The 26,010-nt window shown below is 36.4% G+C and overlaps 1 protein-coding gene across 1 annotated transcript in view; it reads left to right on the forward strand.

Annotated features, from left to right (window-relative positions):
• CNTNAP2 (contactin associated protein 2) overlaps window positions 1–26,010 on the forward strand; it is a 1,145,390-nt gene that overhangs the window by 351,382 nt on the left and 767,998 nt on the right. Inside the window, exon 3 of the mRNA XM_027451306.3 lies at window positions 21,650–21,843. Coding sequence (XP_027307107.1) covers window positions 21,650–21,843 — 194 coding nt within the window. The remainder of the gene's footprint in view (window positions 1–21,649; window positions 21,844–26,010) is intronic.

A 26,010-nucleotide genomic window follows, 5' to 3' on the forward strand; every position in this document is an offset into this window, starting at 1 on the left:
GGACATCAATGTCTGGACAAAATTAGAACAAATCCAGAGCAGGGCCATAAAAATGATCAGAGGGCTGGAGCACCTCTCCTATGAAGAGAGGCTGAGGGAGTTGAGGTTGTTCAGACTGTTGAAGAGAAGGCTCCAATAATATTTTATAGCAGTCTGCCAGTACCTAAAGGGGGCCTACAGGAAAGCTGGGGATGGACCATTTATCAGGGAGTATAATGACAGGACAAGTAGTAAAGGTTTTGAAATAAAAAATGTAGATTTAGATTAAATATTCGGAAGAAATTCTTTATTATGAAGGTGGTGAGTCACTTCAGAAGTTTTCCCCAAAAAGCTGTGGATGCCACCAAAGTGTGTAAGACCAGGTGTGATGGGGCTTTGAGCAACCTAGTCTAGTGTGAGGTGTCCATGCCCATGGCAGGGGGGTTGGAATTAGATGATCTTTAAGGTCCCTTCCAATCCAAAAAATTCTGGTTTTGCTAGTAAAGAAATATTGTTGAGTATATAATAGGGCTGCACTGAGATTACTTTAGCTGACATTCTGCCATATGTAGAATATTTAGACATTCTTTTTAATGTTCAAACCAAGTTGTTTCTAATTTCTACTGAGAGAGATGGTACGTAAACAACTTTGATTTCTTCAGTACCAAGTAGTTATCTGTTGTTAATGACAGGGAAGGAATCTTCAACAAAACCCGGTGTGGGGATTATTTAATTTTCTGATTTTAACAGCTGGCCAGCAACACATTTTATGTAGAGATGATTCATAGTCCTGGGCAACTTGCCCTAGGTGGCCCTGCTTGAACAGATGGGCTGAAGCAGGTGATCTCCAGAGGTGCCTTCCAACCTTAAACTTAAAAATTCTGTAATTCTTTGATTGTTGCTTATATACGTGCTGTGATTTTTCTTTTTTTGATTGTTGTTTTTAATTGTGATTAACTAGTTTCTAAATTTGGCCAAAATGGTGCTCAGTTATTTGGTATAAAAATTTGCATGTCATATTTTAAAATTAATGGTTATTGAGAGACAAGAACCAAACAGCTATTAATTATAAATGGAATTACTGTGAATCTGGAAAAGTTACTTTGATTAACTTCTATTTTCAAGGTAAAACCAAACTCTCTTTCATATGCAGAATTCTAGATTGCCACTGGCAATCATGTTTTTGCTTTTTTCTTCTTCTGAAACCTTAAGTAATGGGAAATCAAGCTAAGGTTGCAACCAGCATGTTGACCTGTGATGGCTGTTTGATGACCCACACCAAAACGTCATCTGGAAAGGAGTGATATAGCTAGGGATCGAAACAGAGGTACCAGAAACTGAGTAGAAATTGGCAATATTTTTTTTTTCAAACATTTCCTAGTCTTCAGTTTCTGCTAGGAAATTAAGAATTAGGATGAGCCCTTCACAGGGAATGTTTTTTCTACATTTGTCTACTTTGAGGCCCAGTCACCTTGCTATAAATTTGTGATATTGGCCACCCTTTAAGAAAAGCTACTAGCTTACCACCTCAGTCGGTATGGTATATCAATTCCTATGCTCCTATCTTATTCGTTTACAGCTGGTCCTTCCATATGAGTCTGGAGTCACAATGACAGGGTTCACTGGGGAAATCTACAGGCGTATCCAATTTTATGGATGATTGCAACACTTTCAGCCTCTCAGACTACCCTACAAAGGCAAGGAAGTTTAAAGGAACAAGGAAAGTTAACTGCAAGTAAGAAAAAAGACCCCCAAACCAACGGATTTATCCTATTAAGATAGATCCAGACCTTGTTGAAAGGTGAATTGTTGATTGGGACTGTGGAATACAAACTGTTATAAATGAGGTCTCAACGCAATCTGAATTTTGTAATACTTATAAAACAAATATTTCTAAAAGGTATAAAAGGTATAAAAGGCAAGTAAACAGCGCTGGGTGTGCGGGGAGTCTACGCTCCACCAACACACACACACGAACATCAAACATTCTAACTACACAGAACATTGCTTTACATATTAAACCCGAGTATGCCTATACATATGTACAATCAGAAAAGGTAACAAACAATCCTTTAAGTTCCATGACTTACTAAACTCGAGTACACCTATACATATGTACGATCAGAAAAGGTAACAAACAATCCTCCAAGTTCCACGACTCAACAGTCTCCATTTTCCACTCCTTTTGAACAATATGTATTGCTTTAAGTTGTCAAGCAACTCAGTCTTCAGGCCTTATGTATCCCGTTCTTCCCGGATCGAAGAAAAGCATATCCATCTCCTTTTCAAGGCCAATGGGCCTAGGTCAAAAGGCACGTTCAGGTCAGCAGGGGGCGTAACAGCAAAAGCCTTCAATGGCGGTAGCGGGGGGGGGGGTTGCGATGGCGTAGCAGTCGGATCAGTAAAGGAGCCTGCAGCTCCCTCACTGTCTGGCAAACCACACATTTGTGATTGTGGCTCCACATGGCTCTGTACGGCCTCAGAGACTGCTCGCCAGGTGCCGAGCAATCCCACTGCAACCTTGTCGTTTTTAGTTGCAGAGTCCCACACCTTGACCTCAGTTTGGTCCCATATTTCAGGCTCATAAACTGTCCGATTGTTAAGAAGGAGAATGAGCTGTAAGGTTACCAGGACAGTCTTTGTTCCTAAGGACGTATGATCCCCCATAATGTGCAACTGCTTACCAGCGAGGGGCAGTTGTGTGCACAGGTCTGCTTCTCTCAGCTCAAGCTTCTCTCCAGCTCCAGTGCGCCTATTTCCAGTGACTTTCTGTATGAGCTTCTCTGAACGGTTTGCTGAGTCTGGCCAAACCTATCTTCATGAGGCAATCAAAGTGCCTGTTTCCGTCCTGGTCTCCATTCTGCCAGCCTGTTTTTCTTCACTTCTTTTTCCTGCTTCTTTATTGATGTAACTTCATCATGTTGCCTTTTTTATCTTGAGGGCAGGCTCCCCTCTTATACCCTTCTCTCCACAGCAGTTCTTTTCAAAACAACTTTTCATTGGTCAAACAACTTTGAATGTAACAACAACAGCAAACACCCAGAAATATCCATGCCTTAATGGCTGGAGAACAAGAAACCATCTGGAGAACAAGAAACCCCAGACTGCATGGAGTCTCCTGAATCACCCTTCTTTGTTCCCTCTAAACACTTTTATATTCCTGATGGCCTCGTCGTTAAGAGTCTAATGTTATCTCAACCATGGGGCTTTCCAACCCCCATGACCACATTCCCAAATCTCCCCTTCTTTATTAATATCAACCATTTTCTCGACACGAATTACCACTCCATATATAACAAAACTAACAACAAATTCAAAATTAGTAGAGATAATGAAATAAAAAAAACATTTTGTTTGTTGAGAGCATTGGATATAAGAGAACTGGTAAGTTATATCATTTTTAGTTGTTTGAAAGCACCCACACCCTTTTCTCTCCACCTTCTGTTTCCTGAAAACAGACATATTCTCATTTTAGGGGTTTAGTCAATAACAAGTTTTCCTGCTTTGTGTTTAGAAAGTTGTATGCATTTTTTAGCTCACCGGAAAATTGCAAGAATATGGTCTGCATAGTCTGATATGACCCATGAAACACAGCTACAGGTTTAGCTATGAAATGCTTTTAATGATTTCAGAAACTCACTGTTCATTACTTTTCAAGCAAGGAAATTGAAGTCAGTAATCATGGCTTTTATCTTGTAAATTTGCCCCAAGAACTTTAAAAGGTCTATAGATTACAGATAAAGAACAGGATGCTGCAGATAAGACTAATGAGCAGCATTGTGAGATTTAGGCTTTCTGTCAAGGTGCTAAAATCTATGATAGAAAGTAATTTAATTAAGCACTTTATTTTCTGTAATAAATACAAATTAGGTACATTACTTCAAAAAAAAATCCAAATATAAGTATATTTATCGGTATTACTGGAAAGTCATTGTTAGCATTTTGCAGGAGTAAGCCCTTTGTCTAGTCAAGGTGGCACTATTTACTGTTTCCTTCTTATGCATCAGACAAAAGCCACTGATGTTATCTTGTTATGCAGAATGGTGCATGAATGTGTATGGGTAATAGTGTTCCAACAGAAGCTGATAGCCTTATTTAAAATCTAATGCTAATTGGAAATCTAATATGGGTTTCTATTATAGATGATTTTAAACTGTCAACAGTAGCAGCCTAGCTGAAAATTCTTGCATGCCTTAAATGTGGGATCTATAAAAACTTAATTTGAAAGATTATGCCTAGAGTTAGTTTTGATATTGATAAGTACCATAGGTATTGGTCGCTAAGTATTTACGGAGTTTTAAATAAGTATATGTAACTTCCTGACAAGCTGAATTTGAAGTATGCTCCTCCTTCTTACTCCCACCTACAAAAGCATACCATGTACTTGCAAAGGTGTAAAAACTTGTTTCTAGTTTGGCAGGTTTACTAGATGTGAGCTGAACTGTAAGAGTTGACATGAAAGAAGAGAGAGGCAGCAACAGATAAAAAGATTTACAAAAGTACGTAAAAAGGTTGGACCCCTAAATTCCATTTATTTTTTAGGCAAGTTCAGCATAGATGCCTTTCAGCTTTTGATATTTAAAGAAGGCAGTGTCAGTCTTTTTTATTTATAATTTACAAGGAAAATACAGGGTAGGAATGACATGAATTCAGATCTGTTCAAACAGCTACACTGACATACTGTGACTATAGAACTGATTCAATAAACTGCTTTCAACAAATTAGGATGCACTTGTTACCTGAATACCACTGCCTGGTTCAAATGGAAAGACTATGATGCACTTTTTCCTCTGGATAATGTCTGCATAGTGATAGTAAAGGAAGATTGTATAGAAAACAGAACCACAATCTATTTCTCTTTATTCCTAAAGGGACCCTCAGGCCAGTTAGTTCGTAAATGTCTTTCCTGGGTTTTATTAAGCTAATGTACCATGTCCACATTTTATTTCTTTTTATTCCCAGGGGTATTATATTGTTCTTTTAAAGTATGTGTGTTTGAAAGTATAGAATATGCTTCTAGAATATAGAGTTGAGCATTACATTTTCCTTTACTAAATAAGAACCTATCAAATGAAGTTCACCAAGTTGCCTAATCTAATGTATCTAAACATTTATTTGAAAGAAAAGCTCATGTCAAATGAAAGAGGAAAGTTCCAAATGATAAATCTAGCCTTTTATAACAACTGTCCCCTTATAAAAAGAAGGATTTTGTCATGCAGGTTTTCAGTCTATTCGTTGGTGGCTTAGTACAGTCAATTAAAATCCCTGCAAGTGTTCTGAAATTCAGGTTAACAGCACAATGATATCTAAATATTGAAAAAGAAAAAAAAAAAAAGTGTAAAGATGATTTCCTTTCTGCTGTACGTACAAAGAACTAATTCCCCACTCTGGAAGAGTAGTTTGTGGACTTCAGCTTTGTCACAAAGATAATTCAAATTCTGTACTATGAGGGTGATGAGGTACTGGCACAGGTTGCCTAGAGATGCTGTGGATGCCCCGTCCCTGTAAATATTTAAGGACAGGTGTGATGGGGCTTTGAGCAACCTGGTCTAGTGGGAGGTGTCTGTGCAAATCATAAGGGGGTTTTCATTTGATGCTATGCAGTACTGTAACTCTGTCAAAAATGATGAATGTAATCTATTACAGTACTGCTACCCTCTGTATCACAGCTATTTCCAGGACCTTAGATTCCAGAAACATATTCATGGCTAATGGGAGAAGTCACATTATAAAGAGAAAGATTATCAAGACTTTTTTTTAAACATTAGAAAGCCAGTTGTTGTGGCAGAGGCGTTGTTAAGTTTGTGGCAGTGGGCAGTGGTTTGAGGTTTAGTCAGGAACAGAGTACATTAATATATTTCACAGCTTGATCCCTGCTAATGGAAATGCTCTGTTTGACTTTGGTTGCTTTTGGATCAGGCATTTGGTTGGCACCACTAATATCCACTTTTTATACAAGACAGGCATTAAGTAAGTTTATGCTGCCAGGAATCAGCCTGACTGAAAAATGTATACGAATTATTGCTGTGTTTTTGGAACATGGGAATGTATGTGCAGATTTTGCAGTTGCTTGAGTCTTGTCACTTCAAAATCTCAGTTTTACTGATGAAGAAACACACCACTGTCTGGCATTACCGATATAATGCACAGTGTTCTGACTAGCATGCAATCCATCTGCTGATTACTATAGCTTCAGGGAAGTTAACATGATATGACCTACTCTTTTAGATAACTTTCCATGATTCTTGGCAAAGAACAGACCCAGAACATGAATTTGTCAGTCAAAATTATACAAACATTGAGAAAATCAGTGGCTATTATCAGTTACTATGCATTTAAGTATTTTAATTATAAGACCTAGGAATGTAATGCTTTCACTGAGAAGTTGGCTATGACCCAAACACACATTGTTCCAGGAGAGGTGTAACAAAAAATTTCAAGTCTGTAAATAGGGATGGGTGGAAATCTTGTCCCCTTGGCCTCTTGTCTCCAAATTACTTTCCCCTTGTTCTTTTACCCATTAAGAATCAAACCTAAAACATTTTTTTTTCTAATCAACTTTTCTGACCTACTATGAAAACTATAGAATAAAGATATCTTGCTTTTAAGATTTCTTAGTGAGTTTGTAAATCCAGCACTTGCTCTTGCACATTGCTGATCTTGTTGCCCAATCCATAAAGAGAGCTTCAATTAAATCCATGACAATACTCAATGTATTAAGCTGTAAGCACAATGTTCAGAAGTTTTGGACTCAGAGAAAAACATTGAAAAAGGTAGCAAAATGGTGATGTGTCTGATTAAGTGCAAGCTTAATATGCTCTTACTTTTATGACAACAGTATTTGTCCAATTATGCTAGCAGTCATGAGAACTGAAGTTGTTTAGCCTGGAGTAGAGATTGCTCTTGGGAGTCTTCACTATTGCTTTTCAACACTTGAAGAGACTTATAAGAAAGATGGAGAGAGACTTCTTACAAGGGTATGTGGTGGTAAGACAAGGCACAATGGTTTTAAACTGAGAGTAGATTTATATATAAGGGAGAAAATCATTACAATGAGACTACAACAGGTTGCCCTTAGAAGTTGTGAATACCCCATCCATAAGTGTCCAAGGATAGGCTGGATGGATATTTGGGCAACCTGATATAGTGGAAGGTGTCCCTGCTGATGCAGGGGGGTTAGACCTAGATAATCATTAAAGGTTTCTTTCAACCAAAAGCATTCTTTGATTCTAAAGCATTTAGAGAGTAAGGCTCTTCTTCTCTTTTCTTAATAATGTGAATTTAAACTGTTTAAGGCAGATCATATAATTTTGCCTCAATGTAAGTTAAAATTTATGTTTAACAGTTACTTCACACTTACAGAGTTTCTCCATCCTTTTGCCTATGGGAAGTCCTGTGTTGTATTGCTCATACTCACCTCTCTCAAGTGCATGCATGCAGCTTGAGAAAAAGGCAGGAAGAACTAGAGGCCTGTGTGTTGTTGGGAGCTTGTGTGTCATCCAAGGAAAAGACAGTGAGGGGTGTCATCGTGGTAGGGTGTGTTACAAATCACCAAATTAGAATAAGAAAGTGGACAACATTCTCTCTGAAGTACTTCAGAACTCGTCCAGACTGATAGTCTGATTTTCATATAAGATTTTAATCTGTCTTGCACGTGCTGGAAGGGCAGTATAAATAGGAGGCAATCAATCCAGATCTCTGGAGGTTGTCAGGCACTAGATGGGGTGATACTTATCTGGACCTTCTGCTCAGCAACATGGAGGAATTGTTTTGGGACCTGATTATCACTGACACTCTTCTCTGTTCTGACCATAAAATAATGGAGTTGGAGATCCTAACAGCTTGTTGACAAAGATACTGTTGCTCTTTGTCAGTTAGAACCTGTCTCTACCCAGAAGTCCTTGCTGTGCAACCATGTGCTGCACAACCATGTGTTGACCTACCCCTCCCCAAGTCTTTCCCCTTAAATGGGAAAATTGAAGAGAAAAACAGAGGGGCCTCCATGCCCTTGACCCTCTTTTCTTGGAGCCGTTGTAGTCACTCATGATACGTTGACAATCTTGATATGTAGACAAGCTATATCCTTGGAACACACATGAACGATCAGCCAGGGGTAAAGGTCCAATGGCTGGAAAAACTTTAGCAGTTTTCCTGTAACACCCTGGACCCAAGTGCCAGGTAAGCTCTAAATTTCCAGATTACTCCTGTCACAGGGTGACTGTCTCCCTCTCCCACAGGAGTTTCCAGTAATTCCATCCTTCTTTTCTTCTTCGTGTGGATACTTGGTTGATGTTCAGCTCTCTGTGACACCTGCCCCAGGAGGAGGCCACTTTCCTTCCTTCTGCTGAGCACTGTGCCCATAACTTCAGGATAGGAGGTGTAGAAGAAGCCTTGTATGCATCTCCACCAGGGACAAATTTTCAGCCCTCCTCTCTCAACCCAATCTTGCAATTCCCATCCACCACTCCTTTGAGCATGGTCTTGGGCTGTCCTTCCGTCCTTGAAATGGAGAGGCTTGGTCTGTCAGCTCCACAGGATCTCTGAAGTGGTCCTGTCAATCTCCTGTGCATCCTCTGAGTGCATGCAGCTTGCTTACCTCCTCTCACAGCTCCTTTACTCAGCATCTCTGTTGGATCTGGTCTGTGAGGGATGAGGGCAGTGCCATCCTCAGACTTGTGGAGAATGATGAGTTACTCCCCAAACATGGTTGCTGCCTCCTCCCTCCTGAGCCCTGGCTGTGCAGAGGCCTCTGAAATGCTAGGGGTGGTTGCATCTGGCATGGATACAGCTGGCATCTGAGATTGTGGCACATTACCACCATCAACTGTGCTCACGGGCACCTTTTTTCCCCTTTGCACTAATGACTGGTGTGACAGCAGGGATCTTCTTATCTGCTTCTATTGCACTTTCAGTATCCTTGTCTGTCTCTGGAAGTTATAATTCACACAGTCTTTTACTAACTAGTATGCTTAGATACCCTTTTCAAAAAAAAAAAAAAAAAAAAAAAGTTTTTAAAAGAGGCTATTGAGTTTTACTTATAAAAAAGTGAGTTAATGTTTTCTGACTTGAAAAATGGTATTAAGTACAATGCAGTGAAAACTAGAAAAACAAATAGCAAAGTATCAGCATAAATGGCAGTGGAGGACTAAAGACACACGAACAAGAAATTATATTAGGGGAATCTCAGTTTTCCACATTTCAGCTATCTGCTTTGTGCAAATCCTGTAGACAAATTTTAAAGAAACAAAATGGTGTTATTCAAAATGTGTTTTAATGAAACCTCCTGTACCAAATACTGTTTTTAGCCAAGTGTATCCATAAGTCCTTACAGAACTTTGGTATTAAACTGAGATCCACAATCAAGCTTATCATAAATTTTACTCCCTTTATTTTACTTAAATATATATATATATTAAAAATCATTTATGTTTTTTCTTATTAAGCAGTTTTATAATGCTTTTCCAGTCATCAAGCATCAAGCATTGTATTTTTCTAACACTCAGAACATGTTTTAATAGGCCAAGTTTATGTTATGTATGTTGATTTTTTTACTAGGGTCATATGAGAGATTAACTTGTTAAATATATGTCTGTCCAGTAGCACTTTCTTTTTCTCTAAATCATACTTCACTCTGATACAACTACTAAAAATAAAAATAAAAATAAAAATAAATAGTTATATAATAATAATAGATTAAAAGGAAAAAAAAAATGCAGCGACCTGATAAATATTAGATAGCTCTCAGAAGTGATTCTGATTTTCTCAGGTTTAATTAACATGGTTAAGTCAGAACCTGAAGCCATGGCGTAAGAATTCTTTAAACTCCAAATTAACAGCAGGTAATTTTCCTCTTTCTTTCTGTCTGAAAACCTGTACTTAAACATATATTCTAATCGTAATACATATAATTATTATATCACACTTCCCATTCTGAAACCAAGCATTTTTGACCGTTTAAGACCTTTTTATAGCACAGTAATCATAGGATTCAATTTTTACAGCAGTAGAGATTTTGCTAGTAGTGGTTTATGCTTTAGAAGTTCACAGAATCACAGAATCACAGAATTGTCTAGGTTGGAAGAGACCTCCAAGATCACCTAGTCCAGCCTCTGACCTAACACTAACCAGTCCTCCACTAAACCATATCACTAAATTCTATATCTAAATGTCTTTTAAAGACCTCCTAGGATGGTGACTCCACCACTTCCCTGGGCAGCCCAGTCCAATGCCTAACATCTCTTTCAGTAAAGAAGTTCTTCCTAATATCCAACCTAAAACTCCCATGGCACAACTTTAACACATTCCCCCTCATCCTGTCACCAGGCACGTGGGAGAATAAACCAATCCCCACCTCTCTACAGCCTCCTTTAATGTACCTATAGAGAGCAATAAGGTTGCCCCTGAGCCTCCTTTTCTCCAGGCTGAACAAGCCCAGCTCCCTCAACAGCTTTTCATAAGACTTGTTCTCCAGACCCCTCACCAGCTTTGTTGCCCTTTTCTGGACTCTCTCAAGCACCTCCATGTCCTTCTTGTAGTGAGGGGACCAAAACTGGACACAGTACTTGAGGTGCGGCCTCACCAGAGCCAAGTAGAGGGGAACAATCACTTCCCTAGACCTGCTGGACACACCGCTTCTTATACAAGCCAGGACGCTGTTGGCCTTCTTGGCCACCTGAGCACACTGCTGGCTCATATTCAGCCGACTATCCACCAATACTCCCAGGTCCTTCTCTGCCAGGCAGCTCTCCAACCACTCATCTCCCAGCCTATACCTCTGCTTGGGGTTGTTGTGCCCCAAGCGCAGGACCTGGCACTTGGCCTTGTTGAACTTCATGCAGTTGACCTCAGCCCATCGGTGCAGCCTATCCAGATCCTCCTGCAGAGCCTTCCTACCCTTGAGCAGATCAACACATGCTTGGTGTCATCTGCAAACTTACTGAGGGTGCACTCTATCCCCTCATCCAGGTCATCGATAAAGATATTAAAGAGGACTGGCCCCAGTACCGAGCCCTGGGGGACGCCACTAGTGACTGGCTCCATTCACTACAACTCTTTGGGCCTGGCTATCCAGCCAGTTTTTAACCCATCAAAGTGTATACCAGTCAAAGCCATGAGCTGACAGTTTCTTGAGGAGAATGCTGTGGGGAACTGTGTGAAAGGCCTTACTGAAATCAAGGTAGACCACATCCACAGCCTTTCCCTTATCCACCAAGCGTGTCACTTTATCATAGAAGGAGATCAGATTCGTCAAGAAGGACCTGCCTTTTATAAACCCATGCTGACTGGGCCTGATCGCCTGGTTGCCCTGCACGTGCCGTGTGATGACACTCAAGATAATCTGCTCCATGAGCTTCCCTGGTACTGAGGTCAAACTAACAGGCCTATAGTTCCCTGGGTCTACCCTCTGGCCCTTGTAAATGGGTGTCATGTTTGCTAGCTGCTAGTCAACTGGGACCTCCCCTGATATCCAGGACTGCTGATAAATGATGGAAAGAGGCTTGGCCAGCTCCTCCACCAGTTCTCTCAGTACAAGTTCTTAGTGCATACTCATTTTCTGGGTTTATGCCATCAAGACTGCTTTTACTGTCTTCATTACTGTCTTCATTAGGAAAGATATCCATGTGGCTGAATATAGAGAAGGATATTTTTTTTCTGTGACTATGTTTTTTGTTTGTTTGTTTTTGTTTTTTCCCATAGAAAAGTGAATTGAGAGAACACAGACGTTATGGAGAAATTGTCTTACAGTTGCATAGATGTTCCAGGACAATTTCTCTTGAGCTACAACAGCACTCGCCTATGTAGGATCAGCAAGTGGAAATTGTCTTGAAGTTTGTTATGAATATTTGCTTGGTCCATCATACAGAAAAAGTTATAAGCTTTATTCAGGAGAGAAGGATGTAATCTTTACAAGAATAGAGCAGTCAGTTCTACAGTGATAGAACTCCAGGTAGGATGTGTATGGTGAAGTAGAAAAAATTAACTTCAACGTAACAGGGTTTTCCATGAAGTTTCAAAGTGATGTTTATTTTCACAGTTGTCTATGTGAGGCAAATGATATGTTACAGTGGCATACAGATAGACAAAGTAAAGCAAAGATATTTTTGTGCTCACTTAAGTCGTTGCTTTCCTGGGCAATGCTTCTTCCAAGTTAGATGATTTGTATCTTGATGCTTCTTTTGTAGATGTGGCTGTGTCTTTACCAGCTACTGCTCTGCACAAACAGTAGTCATTTAGGAATGATCTATAGTCTAGCTGTTTGGGGTGGTGTTTTATTGGTTGTTGTTTTCCTTTTGGGCAGGGAGAGTGAGTACACCGAGTTAGTCCAGACATGCAAATGTACTTTTTCTTCTCAGCAGTGCTGTACTCAGCAGTCATGACTGAAAGTGTAGAAAAAATGCATTCAGAACAAGTCAGCTAGTATTTTCATCTATAATCTGGAGAGCATGGAAACTGTGCAGAGAGATTAATTTCACCTTGGGAAGGCTACTCATTAGAGTATAGTCAATAGTTATCAGTAGTTTACCATAATCTTCAGGCAAATCATCACCCTAAAATGTTGAATTCTGCTGTAGTATAGTACTATATTGAAATTAGCATGTTATTTTGTAAATTAAAATAATGAATAAAACTGTTCTGTACCCATTTTGATGCAACTCTGCATATGGTATCAATAAATATTTTGCTATTAGCAAAAACAATGGCATAATGTGAGCTTTTGTCAAAATAAATGCAGTACCTCAGTAGATAATTTTAAAAGTAAAATATATTCTCTTAATGAAGAATAAGAATAAGAGGAAGGATAAGAATCTGTTTGCAATACATGCATTGATCATACTGATAGCAATATATGCCTTGATGGAAAAAATAATTGTTTTGTCAGACCTGTCAAAAGCAGAAAAACCTTCAAAACTCTTGGATCATCTGTATACTTGATTTTAAAAGTCATAAAACAATACCTTCACAGCTCTCTGCTCATGCTTCTTGAAGGAAAATCGGGTGGAGGAAGCACATTTACTAAGACAAATTAAATGAATACCAATAACTTGTATTCATGCATGGCACTGATGATGACAGAGTGCTGTAATACCACAAACAAATTCTATCTCACAGAAGTCTTTGGAAATGATGACTAATAAATGAAGCAAGTGGGAAGAACAGAGTCCTTTATTCAATATTACTATCCTTACATCTGGGCCAGTGGTAGTGCAGCGATGGCACAAATAAGAAAATAGTGTAGCTCCCTCTAGCTGTTTTTTTGTGAAATATAGAAATATAGAAAATATATTTCTATAGAAATATATGAAAAGTGAAAGAGAAAAAAGTGAACAATATTCAGGTTCTATAGCAGGCCAGGAGCAGAACCTGAATAGGTTTTACGAACATCAGTACCTGCAGGAAAAGTTTGACTATTGGCAGTCATCACAGGAGATGGACTTCAAAACAAGGTCCGCTAGTTGTATTTGCTGGGCAGGGTATTTCAATTGAGAAGTCCTTGATATGAAAAATGTTTTCTGTGTGAGACATGGACCAAGAGATTAAAAAAAAAAAAAAGTGCTGTAATGAAATAATCATGTGGCTTTTACTTGTTAGTCACAGTAAGCATTTCAAGGCAGTGTTGCTTGCACATCACTGGAAAACTGACATACACTAAAACACACTGGCAGAAACTATATTCACTACAGCATCTCACTTGGCAAGTCTCTGCAAGACAGGAGTTTCAGTTTTTATCTTTTAGCATTGAACACTTGTCACTGAGTAAGATATCTAAGACTGAATAACAGCATATAATCATGCTACATGTACAGTCATTTGAGGGGAAAAAATACTAATCAAAATGAGCCAAAATGTCACAATTTAACTTACAGAATTTTAACTTTGCCTTCCATCACTTTACGGACTGCACTAATGGGAATAGAACCATTTAGGTGACCATAAACTGTTCAGCCATCTCATTGCTATTGGAAATGGTATAGATAAGGTGTATACCTTAATTCCTTTTTCTCTGACTGTCATCTCTACAAAGGAGAAATAACAACGGTTACAAGGAACTACCAGTGATGTAGTAATGAGCTTGAATCTAGGTTTCAAAGTACTGTAAATGCTGTTCAATCACAGTCAGTAAAACTTCCTTAGTTACAGCAGCTCCTGATCTGATTGTCAGTAAAATCTTGGATAAGAATTTGTTAATCAGGGCTCATTTGCCTAGGAAGGGCACTGCAGTAGGAATGTCTACTATCCATTAGCTGTACCCTTGCTAGTTCTTGCCAGGGATATGACCTGAGTTGTTAGGAAAACCCCAGTGCTGCAATGCATAAACATGCGATGAAAGATTTGCGTCCTATTGCTTGAAAAGGGGTTGTGAGGAAAGGGAGATTTTTGTACTCTCTTCCTTGTCTCTTGTATGCCACTGTGGTTATTTTGTATGCAAGTGGTTTGCATGGCAGGTGCAGTGATCCATTGCCATGCCTCAACTTTCTGTCTGGAAAACAAGAAAATACCTCATGGAGAAGAAGCTGCTTGATGCCTTGAATACAGATGATGTGCACAGCATATTTAAATCTTGTACAAGTTTTGTTTAAGATTCCATTAGGATGCAATTGTGAATGAACTTCTTTTTGCATATGTAATTAGAAAGCAGAACAGATGGGAAAGGCATAGTTTAAAGTGATGTGTTCATTAAAATAACCAAAGCTGCTCAGTGTTTGTTCCCCAACAGTGGATTCACGATATGACTCCTCAGGCTTATTATTTTTACCCCTTTTTGAGTCTGACAACTGTGAATGACAACTATGAGATCTCTTTTGCATCATTTTCATTGTGAGATATCAATACTGTTCCTTAGGGCAGACTGATCACTCATATGTGGTTTGTGCTCAGTTAAGATATACTAGGAAGCAGTGAGTATTAAGAAGCAGACACTACATCAAGGGATTTATTTTAATTGCATTTACTGTAAGAAAGATCTTTTGGGATTAAAAAAAAAAAAAGTGATTTTAATGTTCTTTTAAAAAAAGAACTTTGTGGACTGTATCCAGATAAATACTGTTATCCCTTGGGTTATTTTTGCTCTTAACTTCCAGGTTTTAAAATGAAAATTAAACAATTTTAAGAAGTATAATAAGGAATATTTTTCTCCTTGACTATTTTTTAGGGGAGGGAAAGATTTTTAATATCAGTCTGCCAAAAACATCTGCTGATGTGAGTTACTAATTCAAATATCCCCCGCCCCCCAGTAAATTAATTAATTAATTAATTAATTAATAAGGTTACATACTTTATCAGAGAGTGTTAGCCACACCAAGGGAAGAGACTGGTAACTGCTACCAAAAATCAGTAGAAATGTTTACTACAAATTGTAAAGTATACTTCATAGACTGGTGTGCTACGTCAGGCTTTCAGAAGTGAAGATTAAAGCTGACACTGACCTCTCTGTAAACTTACAACTTTCAACTGCTATGATGGAAGGATAATTGGGGGAATTAATATTGGATCATTCTAACTTTCAGTTGCCCCTGCAAATGAATTTCATCAGATATATTTTATAGGAAATTTAGAGCTTGAAAGCTTATTTGAGCCCAATTCTTGTTGCGCTTCTGGTAAGTTACTTTTGAAATTACTATGGGGAATTAGATCAAACTTGGCTCTAATATGCCATTTTTTAGTAAATAGGGTCTGATTTGGGGTAAATTCTAATAATGAATTCTAGAGATGTAGAAATCTATTTGTTGTAATTTCTGTCTTGTTTCTTGTTTTCCATGATACTTTTCTGTTTGTTTGGTTGTTTGTTTGCTTTTCAGAATAAATATAGGTAATTTAAAATAGAGGTTGTCTATAATTTTCTCAGTATTTGCTGCTTTCTAAATGTCAACACAGGTATCTTCCAAAGCAGAATGGTCATTATTTGCAACATTATCAGGGTTGTTTATGTCCTTGTTTGTAATTCCATCACTGTTGTTTTGTGCTGGAAAGGAGAACATATTAAAAACATTTAATTTCTACCTTGAAAAGAGGGATTGGATTGCAAATCCAAATTTAGCTAAATATTTAGATAAATATTTAGACAATATTATCTATTATTTTGTATATATTAATATAATAATATATTATATTAATATAATATACTACTAATATTTAGACAATATTTATCTAAAATGATAAAATGACAAACCAAAAGTGGAAAGTGTCATTTATATCCTGCTTAAACATAAAGTTGACTAAATCTGCAGGTAGATTCATGTAGTTTTTAAGTTTTTTATATATTTTTATATTGTTTTTATTGTAGAAAAAGACTGTCCATATTTTCTCTGAAATGCAGTGAATGAATGATCTCAGTACTTCAAAGTTTTCCTTTTTCTCTTGATTTATCCTTTATAGAAGAATGGCAGACAGTGTCAGAAAGGAAAACAGCAATTGACAATATTATATTGGCCTAGAAATTTATTTCTCATTTGAAGATTAGTCTGTGTTTTTCCCTTACAAGTAAGCAGATTCAAACTCAAAGAATGTTTCAGAATGTTTAATATTTTATAATTATTAAAAAGACATATCTTTGATTTCCTTGCTGAAAAGCCATAGAAGTTTTCTAAGATTACATAAAGTAAACCTTGGAATTATAACTACCACAAATCCTAAATCTTTAATCTATACTTTTTTCATATCTTGTTTTCTAGTCAAATTTCTTATTAAGGATCATTTCTTTTTTGCACTTATATCATTGAAGCCTTCTATTATTGATTAAAAAAAAAAAAAAAGAGGTAGAAAACTAGACTTACTGCAATACTGATATTATATTGTGATTTGAAATAGGGAATGATAAACAAGTGCAACTGAAACAAGAGTGGATTCTTCTAGGGAAAATTAATCTTTCCAGTTTTGGCCATGAGTGAAGATGGAAGTGCCAAGATACCACAAGAAAAAAGATTTCTAACTGAAATGGATCAGAAAGAGAGTTTCAAATAACATCAGTGTCCATTCTTATAGATCTTGAAGCTCAGTAGGATATGACAGTTGAGATAAAATTTTAAATCTGTAAGCCTCCCTTTAATTTGATAGTTACTGATAATTTATCATGGGGAAATATGAAGGTAAGGTTAACTCATCATGTAGCTTTTCTTAGTGTGCAGTAAATGGGAGCTAGCTCACTCAGATTTGAATAGGGAGTTGAAATGTATAATTAATTAAAGGAAAGAAATTATACAATGATGTTAGTCATAAAATTTTACAAAAATAGACCCACATTGAGTTGAATACTTTATTTATATATGCTCTATTTTGACACATGCTATATGTCTAAATGACACATGCTATATTTTGCATGTGTCATTTAGAGAGAGGCTATGTTCATGTTGTTTTCATATCCATAGAATGAACTTGTGGAATAAAATCCAATAAAAACATGAAAGCCATTGGGGTTTTCATCATTAAATATTTTAAATCCTTGAGCTTTAACTCTTGTTTTAAAGATGTTAGTTATTTTTTAGTAATTGTCTATAAATGAAAAATATGGAAAGATTCAAGTTACACAAGTTCTTAACATTCTGAATATAGCTGTATGCATCTTGTGTATCGCTGAATATGTTTTTCAGTAATAGGCTCATTGCACATTGGTCAGTCTGCAGTAGGAGCAGATCAAATGACTTTCTGTAGCATTTTTGAAATAAAACAACAAAATTTTTCATAGCCTTTTTTATCCACAGGCATGCTCTGGCTGGCTTTGCTACTTAAGACTTTTATGCTTTTCTGTGCATGGAAGTTTCTTGGATGCATAAAGATATGTGGACCACTTACATTGAACGTATAGTCCCCAGGGAAGTGGTCACTGCACCGAGCCTGACTGAATTTAAGAAGAGATTGGACTGTGCACTTAGTCACATGGTCTGTCTGAACTTTTGGGTAGACCTGTGCGGTGTCAAGAGTTGGACTTGATGATCCTTAAGGGTCCCTTCCAACTCAGGATATTCTATGATTCTATGATTCTCTGATACCTGATCTCGAAGGGTCATATACAGTCATTCTTGTTCGAGTCGAAATTAGTTGCCCTGTTTATGATGTAGAGTGCTATACAGTATAAATAATAGTATTCAGTGACTCTCAGTTAATGTCACTCAGTCAATTATTTTTGCCACTGAATGAGTGAATGTGTTTAATCACATGAAATTCTGAAATACCATAAAAATAAAAATAGGAAAAATTATTGTCTGTATTTTCATTTATTGCAACTCTACTACCAAAGAACCTGATATGTGCTCCTTGCCTATTTAATGAAAGTAAACTCTGTTATATGAATGTTTTGTGACTTTAAAATAATTTGTAATTCTCATATGTTTCTAATTCATAATTCACATTGATGTCACAGTATTTAGTAGCTTTTTGCATTAAAGGCAATACAGAAGGTAAAATGGAGTGTCATATCAAAAACCAATGTCTTTTTTTTCACACCATAATAAAAATAAAAAGAAAGAACATTGTATAATTCAGAATATAACCAGAAAGCATTAAAAATAACGAGTTTACACCAAGTTATGAAGATTAATACTGTGAATAGCATTTATTCAACAAATTTATTTTACTATTGCAGTTTCAGTGCAAGGTAACGCTCACTGAAAATTGAAAAACATGATGGTTATTTGAGTAATTCCTGAAAGATAGTTCATTATTCTGTCATAATATATTGGCTATAAAAATAAATGTATTTCTAAAATAATGTGATATTATCAGGTTTTATCAGATAAAATCACGTTTGATCTCCAAATTCAGTACTCCTTTTTAAATAAAAGTATGTTAAATATTTTATGTTAAATATTTTATTTGTCAGACACATCTCTGTTCTGTGTCCAGTATCGGGTTGGTTCCTTTCATTCCAGTGAGGAAGCTATTTTTATTCAGCAAAATATTTAATGATAGGATGAGCAATAAGTATGTGCACATTTCTGGGGATGTGAGATTTTTATGGTTGATGCATCTGATTAGACTGAGTGGAGAAAAAAAGTGTATTTGAAATCCTTTGATGAATTCAGTGCCTATGCAAAGTTCTCACAGGGGGTAGTATTTTTATTTAGTATTTATAATCCAGCTTTCTTGTAACTTATTCTAAAGCACACAACTGAAAAAGGAACAGGTACCTTTATTAAACCTTGAATCAATAGAGGTTACACATAGCACAAACCAAATGAAGAAAGTAATCGGCTCCCCAGGTTACACAGCTTGATGAATCAAACAGGAAGAGAAAGCTTTTAACTGATTCCTGCGAAGCATTTCCAGTGATGACCATTCCCTTCACAAGCAAGCTTGGCCAAGCAAGGGATATTGTTTGCTTCTCTCTGTAATATTGACCAAAAGTCTTGTCTCTCACTTAGTAGCAATGGTTATAACATAATCTATCTTGAAATACTAATGTTTCCGTCTCTTTTCACATCATAGGTGTGGTTATTGCACCATATATCTCTTAACTTTCATTAGGCATGATGTGAAGAAAATTTTTTTGCTTCTTCTTAGATATACATACATATATATATATATATATATATTAAAAAAAAAAAAAAAAGGAAATTTAATGTTAGACCAAATTTTCAAAACTTTTCAATGGATTCATAGGTGAATACTTTCTGAAACCTAGTTATAGTTTACAAAGCATGTTTTACAAAGTTTAAAAAGGTTTTTCAGTTGCAGGGAAAAATCTCATCTTAGTAATATAAATATATTGAAGAAATAATTACACAGAATCAGAGAATAGTTGAGGTTGGAAGGGACCTCTGGAGATTGTTTAGTCCAACACCAAAGCAAAGGATCGCATCCAGGCAGGTTTTGAATGTCTCCAGAGGAGGAGACTGCTCAGCCTCTCTGGGAAATTATATTGTATTGCTTTATAGTTTTAACAGTCTAATTATAGCTACACTTTTTTTTTTTTTTTTTCCTTCTCTCTCTCTTAAGGTTGCGTATCAAAATTAAAAATCAAAAAGTTTGAATGTAAATCTATATAACAAAATCTCTTGCATACGTAAAACAGCATATGAAACGTAGTCCATTTTAGCCTCCTTATAGTTACAGTATGTCATCCAGTTTCAACAGTTACGTTGTTGAAGGACATTTTATAGATGGATTCATCAGTTTTGTAACAAATTTTGAAAGCTGGTATTTGTACCTTATAATGGAAAACTTGGAAAGTTTATCTTTGGATCTTATTTTCTGGAGCAATCAATGGGCTATTTTTCAGACGTATAGGAGCACCTTCTGATCATTTGCATGCCATCACTCTAAGATACGTAAATTGGGTGGAAGTGTTGGAATTGTCAGGGAATATTTCTGGGAAATAATTATTTCTAGTGCAGGAACAAAAAATCTATTTTAAACCTTAAAGAAATAAAAATTAAAAACGTTCATTAGTACTCCATTTTATTTACAATAAAAGGCAACTTATGACATCAAATGATCCTATTAATACCACAACTTTAAAATGTCCTATGACCTGCAAATATTAACAGCTGTAGCAGCTGAATGTTTTAGAAATGCCTAAGATTGAGGCAATGCTGCCGCCTAATGATGGGAGTATATAAACCTGTATAACAAGAGTTCATTGCTTGATGATAAGGCTAGGTTTGTGTTGTCAACTGATATCTGTAAGTGAAATTAAAAGCAATTAAAATCACCTCATAGACTAGCCTACAGTATGCCTGGCCACCTATTTGGTTCAAAATTAAAAGCAAAAAAACCCCACAATCTCTGCAAGTTTAATGTTTTTGTTTTCTGTCTTAATGCCCACTATGACTATAAAGAGAATGACTCTCCAGTTTTTCTCAGTATTTCATTTTATTTTTGCAATTTCACCTGTTCCCTAATTTTTATGACTATGGTAAATATTTCTTTATAATTTCACTCTTAGAATTTTTATAATTTTTGGTATCCAGTTATGATTTCTCCCTTGACATTCTTTACTTCAGAAGAATAAGAAATTACATTAATGTCATAATATTACATTTGTCTCTGCATCATTGTCCATCTTTACTTACAACTATGTGATGTAGTCTAGTAGCTGAGAAGAATGTTAACAGAATTACTATCAAATTAATTCACAGACCCATAAAAAGCAATAACATTTATGTGAGGCATCTGTCGATGTTATCTGTGACAGCCTGCATACCCATCAGATCAAACCTGGATCCAGCCCTGCAATACCTGCTCCTATTTCAATTCTATTTAAGATATTTCAGTCTGTACACTATAGCAAAACATAGGGAAGCAAAAGGCTGGATATTGTTTCATCCTATTTTATCTGTATTATCTCTTTAATATGAAATACTACTGAAAGTGTTTATGAAGCCAAGAGATTGTTATTGATTTGTGTCAACTGACTCTGAAAAAGAATTTCATGGCAAATTGGTCAACCTTTGAACAATTATAATTTGGCAAAAACTAATAAACTGTAATTAAAGCATTGTAAAGACATTCCAGGCAGCCCATTAAATCACTATAATTACATCATAAAATGATTAAGGCAACAGAGTTAATGCATTTGAATCCTATACTAAACATGCATTAAAAAATATAATCATATTTCTTTTGTACCTATACTCCTCTCAGCTGGGCTGTCTTCCAGCAATCAACATCTTCACTATGTGTTCACTTCAAAGCAAGTGTTTGAGGTCTACATCTCTTTTCTGTTTCAACCCAACAGGTGCAGGAGGTTGGTCTCCATCAGACAGTGATCATTATCAGTGGCTGCAGGTGGATTTTGGGAATAGGAAGCAGATCACTGCTATTGCAACTCAAGGCAGGTATAGCAGTTCTGACTGGGTCACTCAGTATCGGATGCTCTATAGTGATACAGGGAGAAACTGGAAACCATATCACCAGGATGGAAATATCTGGGTAAGTCTTTAGTGTACAATGCAAGTGTGTGCTGCAATGATGTTGACTGATTGCATTTTTAGGAACTGTGCACCTATTATAACTTGTTAGTGTTGTATTTTTGAGGACAGAGTGGAGATTAGCTCAAAGCATGATAATTTACATTGTAGCTGCTCATAGGATTCCTATCTAATGTACAAAGTTTACTTGAGCTGATGGCAGTTATCAAAACACGCACAGTAATTTATTTATTTAGTTAGTTTTGGTAAATGGCATTCCACAACTGGTCTCCTTTTTTTTTTTTTTTTTTTCTCTTCCCTTTCTTACACTGTTTCCTTTTGCTAATTTTACAGAGTAAATATGAGATACAAAATAATTTTGAAACTTCTGCTCTTGTACATATTATTTTGGAAGGTAACTTATTTTTAATGTTTGTATATGCTTGGGAATGATGTTTTAACATATGTATTGTTTTCTATATTGGTGTTACAGAGATTTTTATGCTATAATAACTTCAGAAAAAGTATATAATTTGGTTTGTTTTTTTATTTTTTATTTTTTTTCCATGGTTAAGCTGCTAATTTCGTTCTTACTGAAAACAGTAGTTTTCCATTTTTCTGGGAGGGAAAAAAACAACAAACAGCAACAACAAAAAAACTATAACTTAAAATGTATGTTCCTAGTTCTTTCAGGTGGTGGTTGTTTTTCAAAAGTATACTTAGAGAACAGCAAAATAGTATATTTTTTTTCTGAAAACAAATTAAATAAATTAGCTATTTTACATCATCAGAGAAGTACTGTCAAAGCAGAAAAGACTGAATGTTGCTGTGGCTTAGATTTATATTGGTTGTGTGTTTTTTATTATGGTTTATTATTAAAAATGAACATCAAATACTGAGTATAAGGTGAATGGCTTTATCTGTATAACAGAATCCTGCTTAATATGTGGAGTACATACAGGCAGCCATCTTTTATTAGAGTATTGATTTACTGAAAAAAAAACTCCTCTGTGTGGCACACAAGTTTCTGAAAGAAAAATAATGGGGGGGGGGGTAAGGAAGGAGGAGCAGGAGCAAAGAGAGAAAAACATCAAGTGCTGCTTTAGACTCTTCAGGAACAGGTTATGTGGATCTTGCTCATCTAGGGAGGGGAGGAAACAAAGCTCATGTTTAAACTTGATGAATAGAAAACATTTCTCTTTTAAGCCCCTTTATGTAAGTAAAAATGCTTGTAGCCTTTAGTGTTTGTATTATCTTAGATGTAGAAAAGCTTTTTTCAAGAACTACTATTAAAATCGTGAAGAATTTCACCCAGGAGAATGCAAAAGAGGCCTATGCAGCTGGCTGAGTGAACAATACATAAAGCAGGACAGTTATGCTGAGGAAAAGTCTGTTCTTAATACCTTGAAGAGAAAATCTTTCAGCAATACAGGATTTGGGTGATTTAGTCACAGCTGTGACAGTTTCCAAAGCAGCCCCCATTTCTAAGGGCTTTATAGGAAGTCTTTATTCTTGTATTGTCTCTTAATACGGAAATACTGAAAGCTTTACCATGAGAAAATGTTTCATTTTGCTATTGAATAGTAATTACAGATGTCTAGTGAATTCAGATAGAAAACTGATGGTATGTTACAAGCCATCAATATGACTTGCAAAAGTGTGCGATGAGTTATGCAGAAATCTGCTACTCCTATTTGAAATGCTAAATCATGTGGTTATATTTTGCAAGCCTGTTGCTGCTGTTCATGTCCTGCAATTTTAGCCCTATTCTAGGAAGACAGATGATCCTAGCTTTCTTTTTAAGAATACAGCTGAACTACTATCAGAAGAAAATAAAACAAAACAAAAAAAACCACTGAGGTCTTGACTCTAATTTTTCTAAACAAAATTTTTCCTACTCTTAAATACTGTTCCTCTGATTAGCCTTTTAGAATAGTGTGATTATTAATAGCTTCAAAAACAGTGTAGGTGCCTCTGAGCCCAAAGCAATACTGCTGAACAATTGTAGTAGTATTATGAGACAGATTTGCCTGTTGTGGAAATAAGGTGGTGAAGAAATTCCTATTGCATCTTCCTTATAGTGTAATTTTGTACAAGCAGTGTGAGGGCCAGATCAAACCACATAAGCCAAGTATTCAGCATACTTAAACACATGAAGTTATATTCTTCCTGACTGAGGTGACTGTGATGATCCCAAAATTTTAAGATACATTTAGAATCCTTTTAAGTAATAATTAGTCTTTCAGATTTGTACCTTTTAGAATTCTTATCTGCAAGAAAAAGGTACTATATAGCCTTTCATTTAATGTCTGTCTTCTATCAGCCCTATGCCCATATGTTGTTGCCTCCTGATAGTAGTAAATTTAAAATTAAAGGAAAAAGCAAAGGGAAAAAATGAAAATAGAAGTGCAGAGTTCAACAACTCTTAATACTGAAAGAGTTATGATATCAAATAACATAGATGATAAATTATGGAAAGTAGAAATAAAAAATAAAGACTGCTAGGTAAGTTGGAGAGAGAACAAAGGAGAAGTAATTTCCAGCAAAGATATAGGTAAGAACAAAATGTGATAATCTGCATAAAATGCTGAAGTGATCCCCTTCTGTATGCATTAGTCATGGAAGGAAGGAGGAGGAGAAAATAAAATTAAAAAAAAAACACTATAATTATCTCCTAAGTAGGAGAGAAATCAAAAGTCTCTCGGGAAGTCTGTGATGGGGAAAGTGCTTTCAAGGTGAACTTAGAGTAAGTTTCCCGTTTCTGTGAAATAGATTTTTCTGACCCCACCCCTCCTGGGCTTTCAGATATTTTCAATTTCCATGAATTTTAATAAGATGAGTGAGTATGCCCTCTTTCCATAGCAACTAGAGGATTTTGATCACCTCTCTTCACTCTTGTAGCCTGAGATTCTAATTTTGGTAGGTCATGAGGCTTCCCTACATATGTTAATCCCCTGAGGTGTTTCATGTTCACAGAACTTCTGTTTTGGTATAGATGCTTATTTTGTCTACATCAAGCCATTGAGCTGTTTCTTCTAGAGAAGGAATCACAGATAAGAAACAGAAACCATATTATACATAGAATCCTAACTTAGATATAGATGTAAATACATCACACTAAGCATAATGCAAATATGCCCTACAGGTATAGTAACTAAATGCGTATGAAAGTCTTATGAAAGCAGTGAGACTGAAAATACAAACACTAGTGACAGAGCTGAACATCTCTAAGAAAAATCATTTCCCACATGAAACTGGGAGATCTTTGGTACAATTGAAGAGGCATTATGAGTATCTTTTAAAATCCAATCATTCTGGTAGAACTTGTCATCAGCTCTCACCAGTCTCACTTTCTTATTCCTGGAGTTATCAAATTCAGGGGAATAAAGGAGAAACTGCTTACTGTAACGATGATTACAAACAAACAAAAATAAACTGATGGGAAAGGTGGAATGCAGACCCATTGCATGTAGCCTCTCAATTATATTCTGCAGTGGACTGTGTCTTAAGCCTCAGTAAATATCAGTGGAGTTGCAAAGATCTAATTGAAAGCATGTTTTGCCTTTTAACAGAAAACTTAGCCTTGGACCAAATAGCTGCTGCTTCAATTGAAAGTAATTCTGTTTTATTGTTGTCTTTCTTTTTTTCTTTTCTTTAAATACCCAAACTAAGTAATCTGGTAACCACTAACCATTTATTTAAATGTTTATAGCCTATGCAAATTCAGTTTAATTACACAATGTGCATTATGCATAAATCTGCTTTTGTAGTGTTTGAATCACTGAAAAGATACTTTTGGTGCAAGTGCTGGATTGTCTACCTGGGAAGGGACAGCCTTGGCTGTATGTACAGACTGCCTCATCAGAGGCTGGGGAGCAACCCTGCAGAAAGGCATCTGGGGATTTAGTAAACAGCAAATTGAACATGAGTCAGCAGTGTGCCCTGGCAGACAAAATGCCTGACTGGATTCTGGGGTGCATCAGGCTCAGCATTGCTAGCAAGTCAAGGGGTTCCACTGTGCGCTGGTGCAGCCTCACCTTGAGTACTCAGTGTGGTTTTGGGTTCCACAGTACAAAACGAACATAAAACTAGTAGAGAGACTCTATAAAGGAATGCAACAAAGATGGTGAAAGGTCTAGAGGGCAAAACTTATGAGGAGTGACTGATGTTACTTGGTCTGTTCAGCTTA

Source organism: Anas platyrhynchos, chromosome 2 (genome assembly GCF_047663525.1).
Source record: "Anas platyrhynchos isolate ZD024472 breed Pekin duck chromosome 2, IASCAAS_PekinDuck_T2T, whole genome shotgun sequence".
Taxonomy (NCBI): domain Eukaryota; kingdom Metazoa; phylum Chordata; class Aves; order Anseriformes; family Anatidae; genus Anas; species Anas platyrhynchos.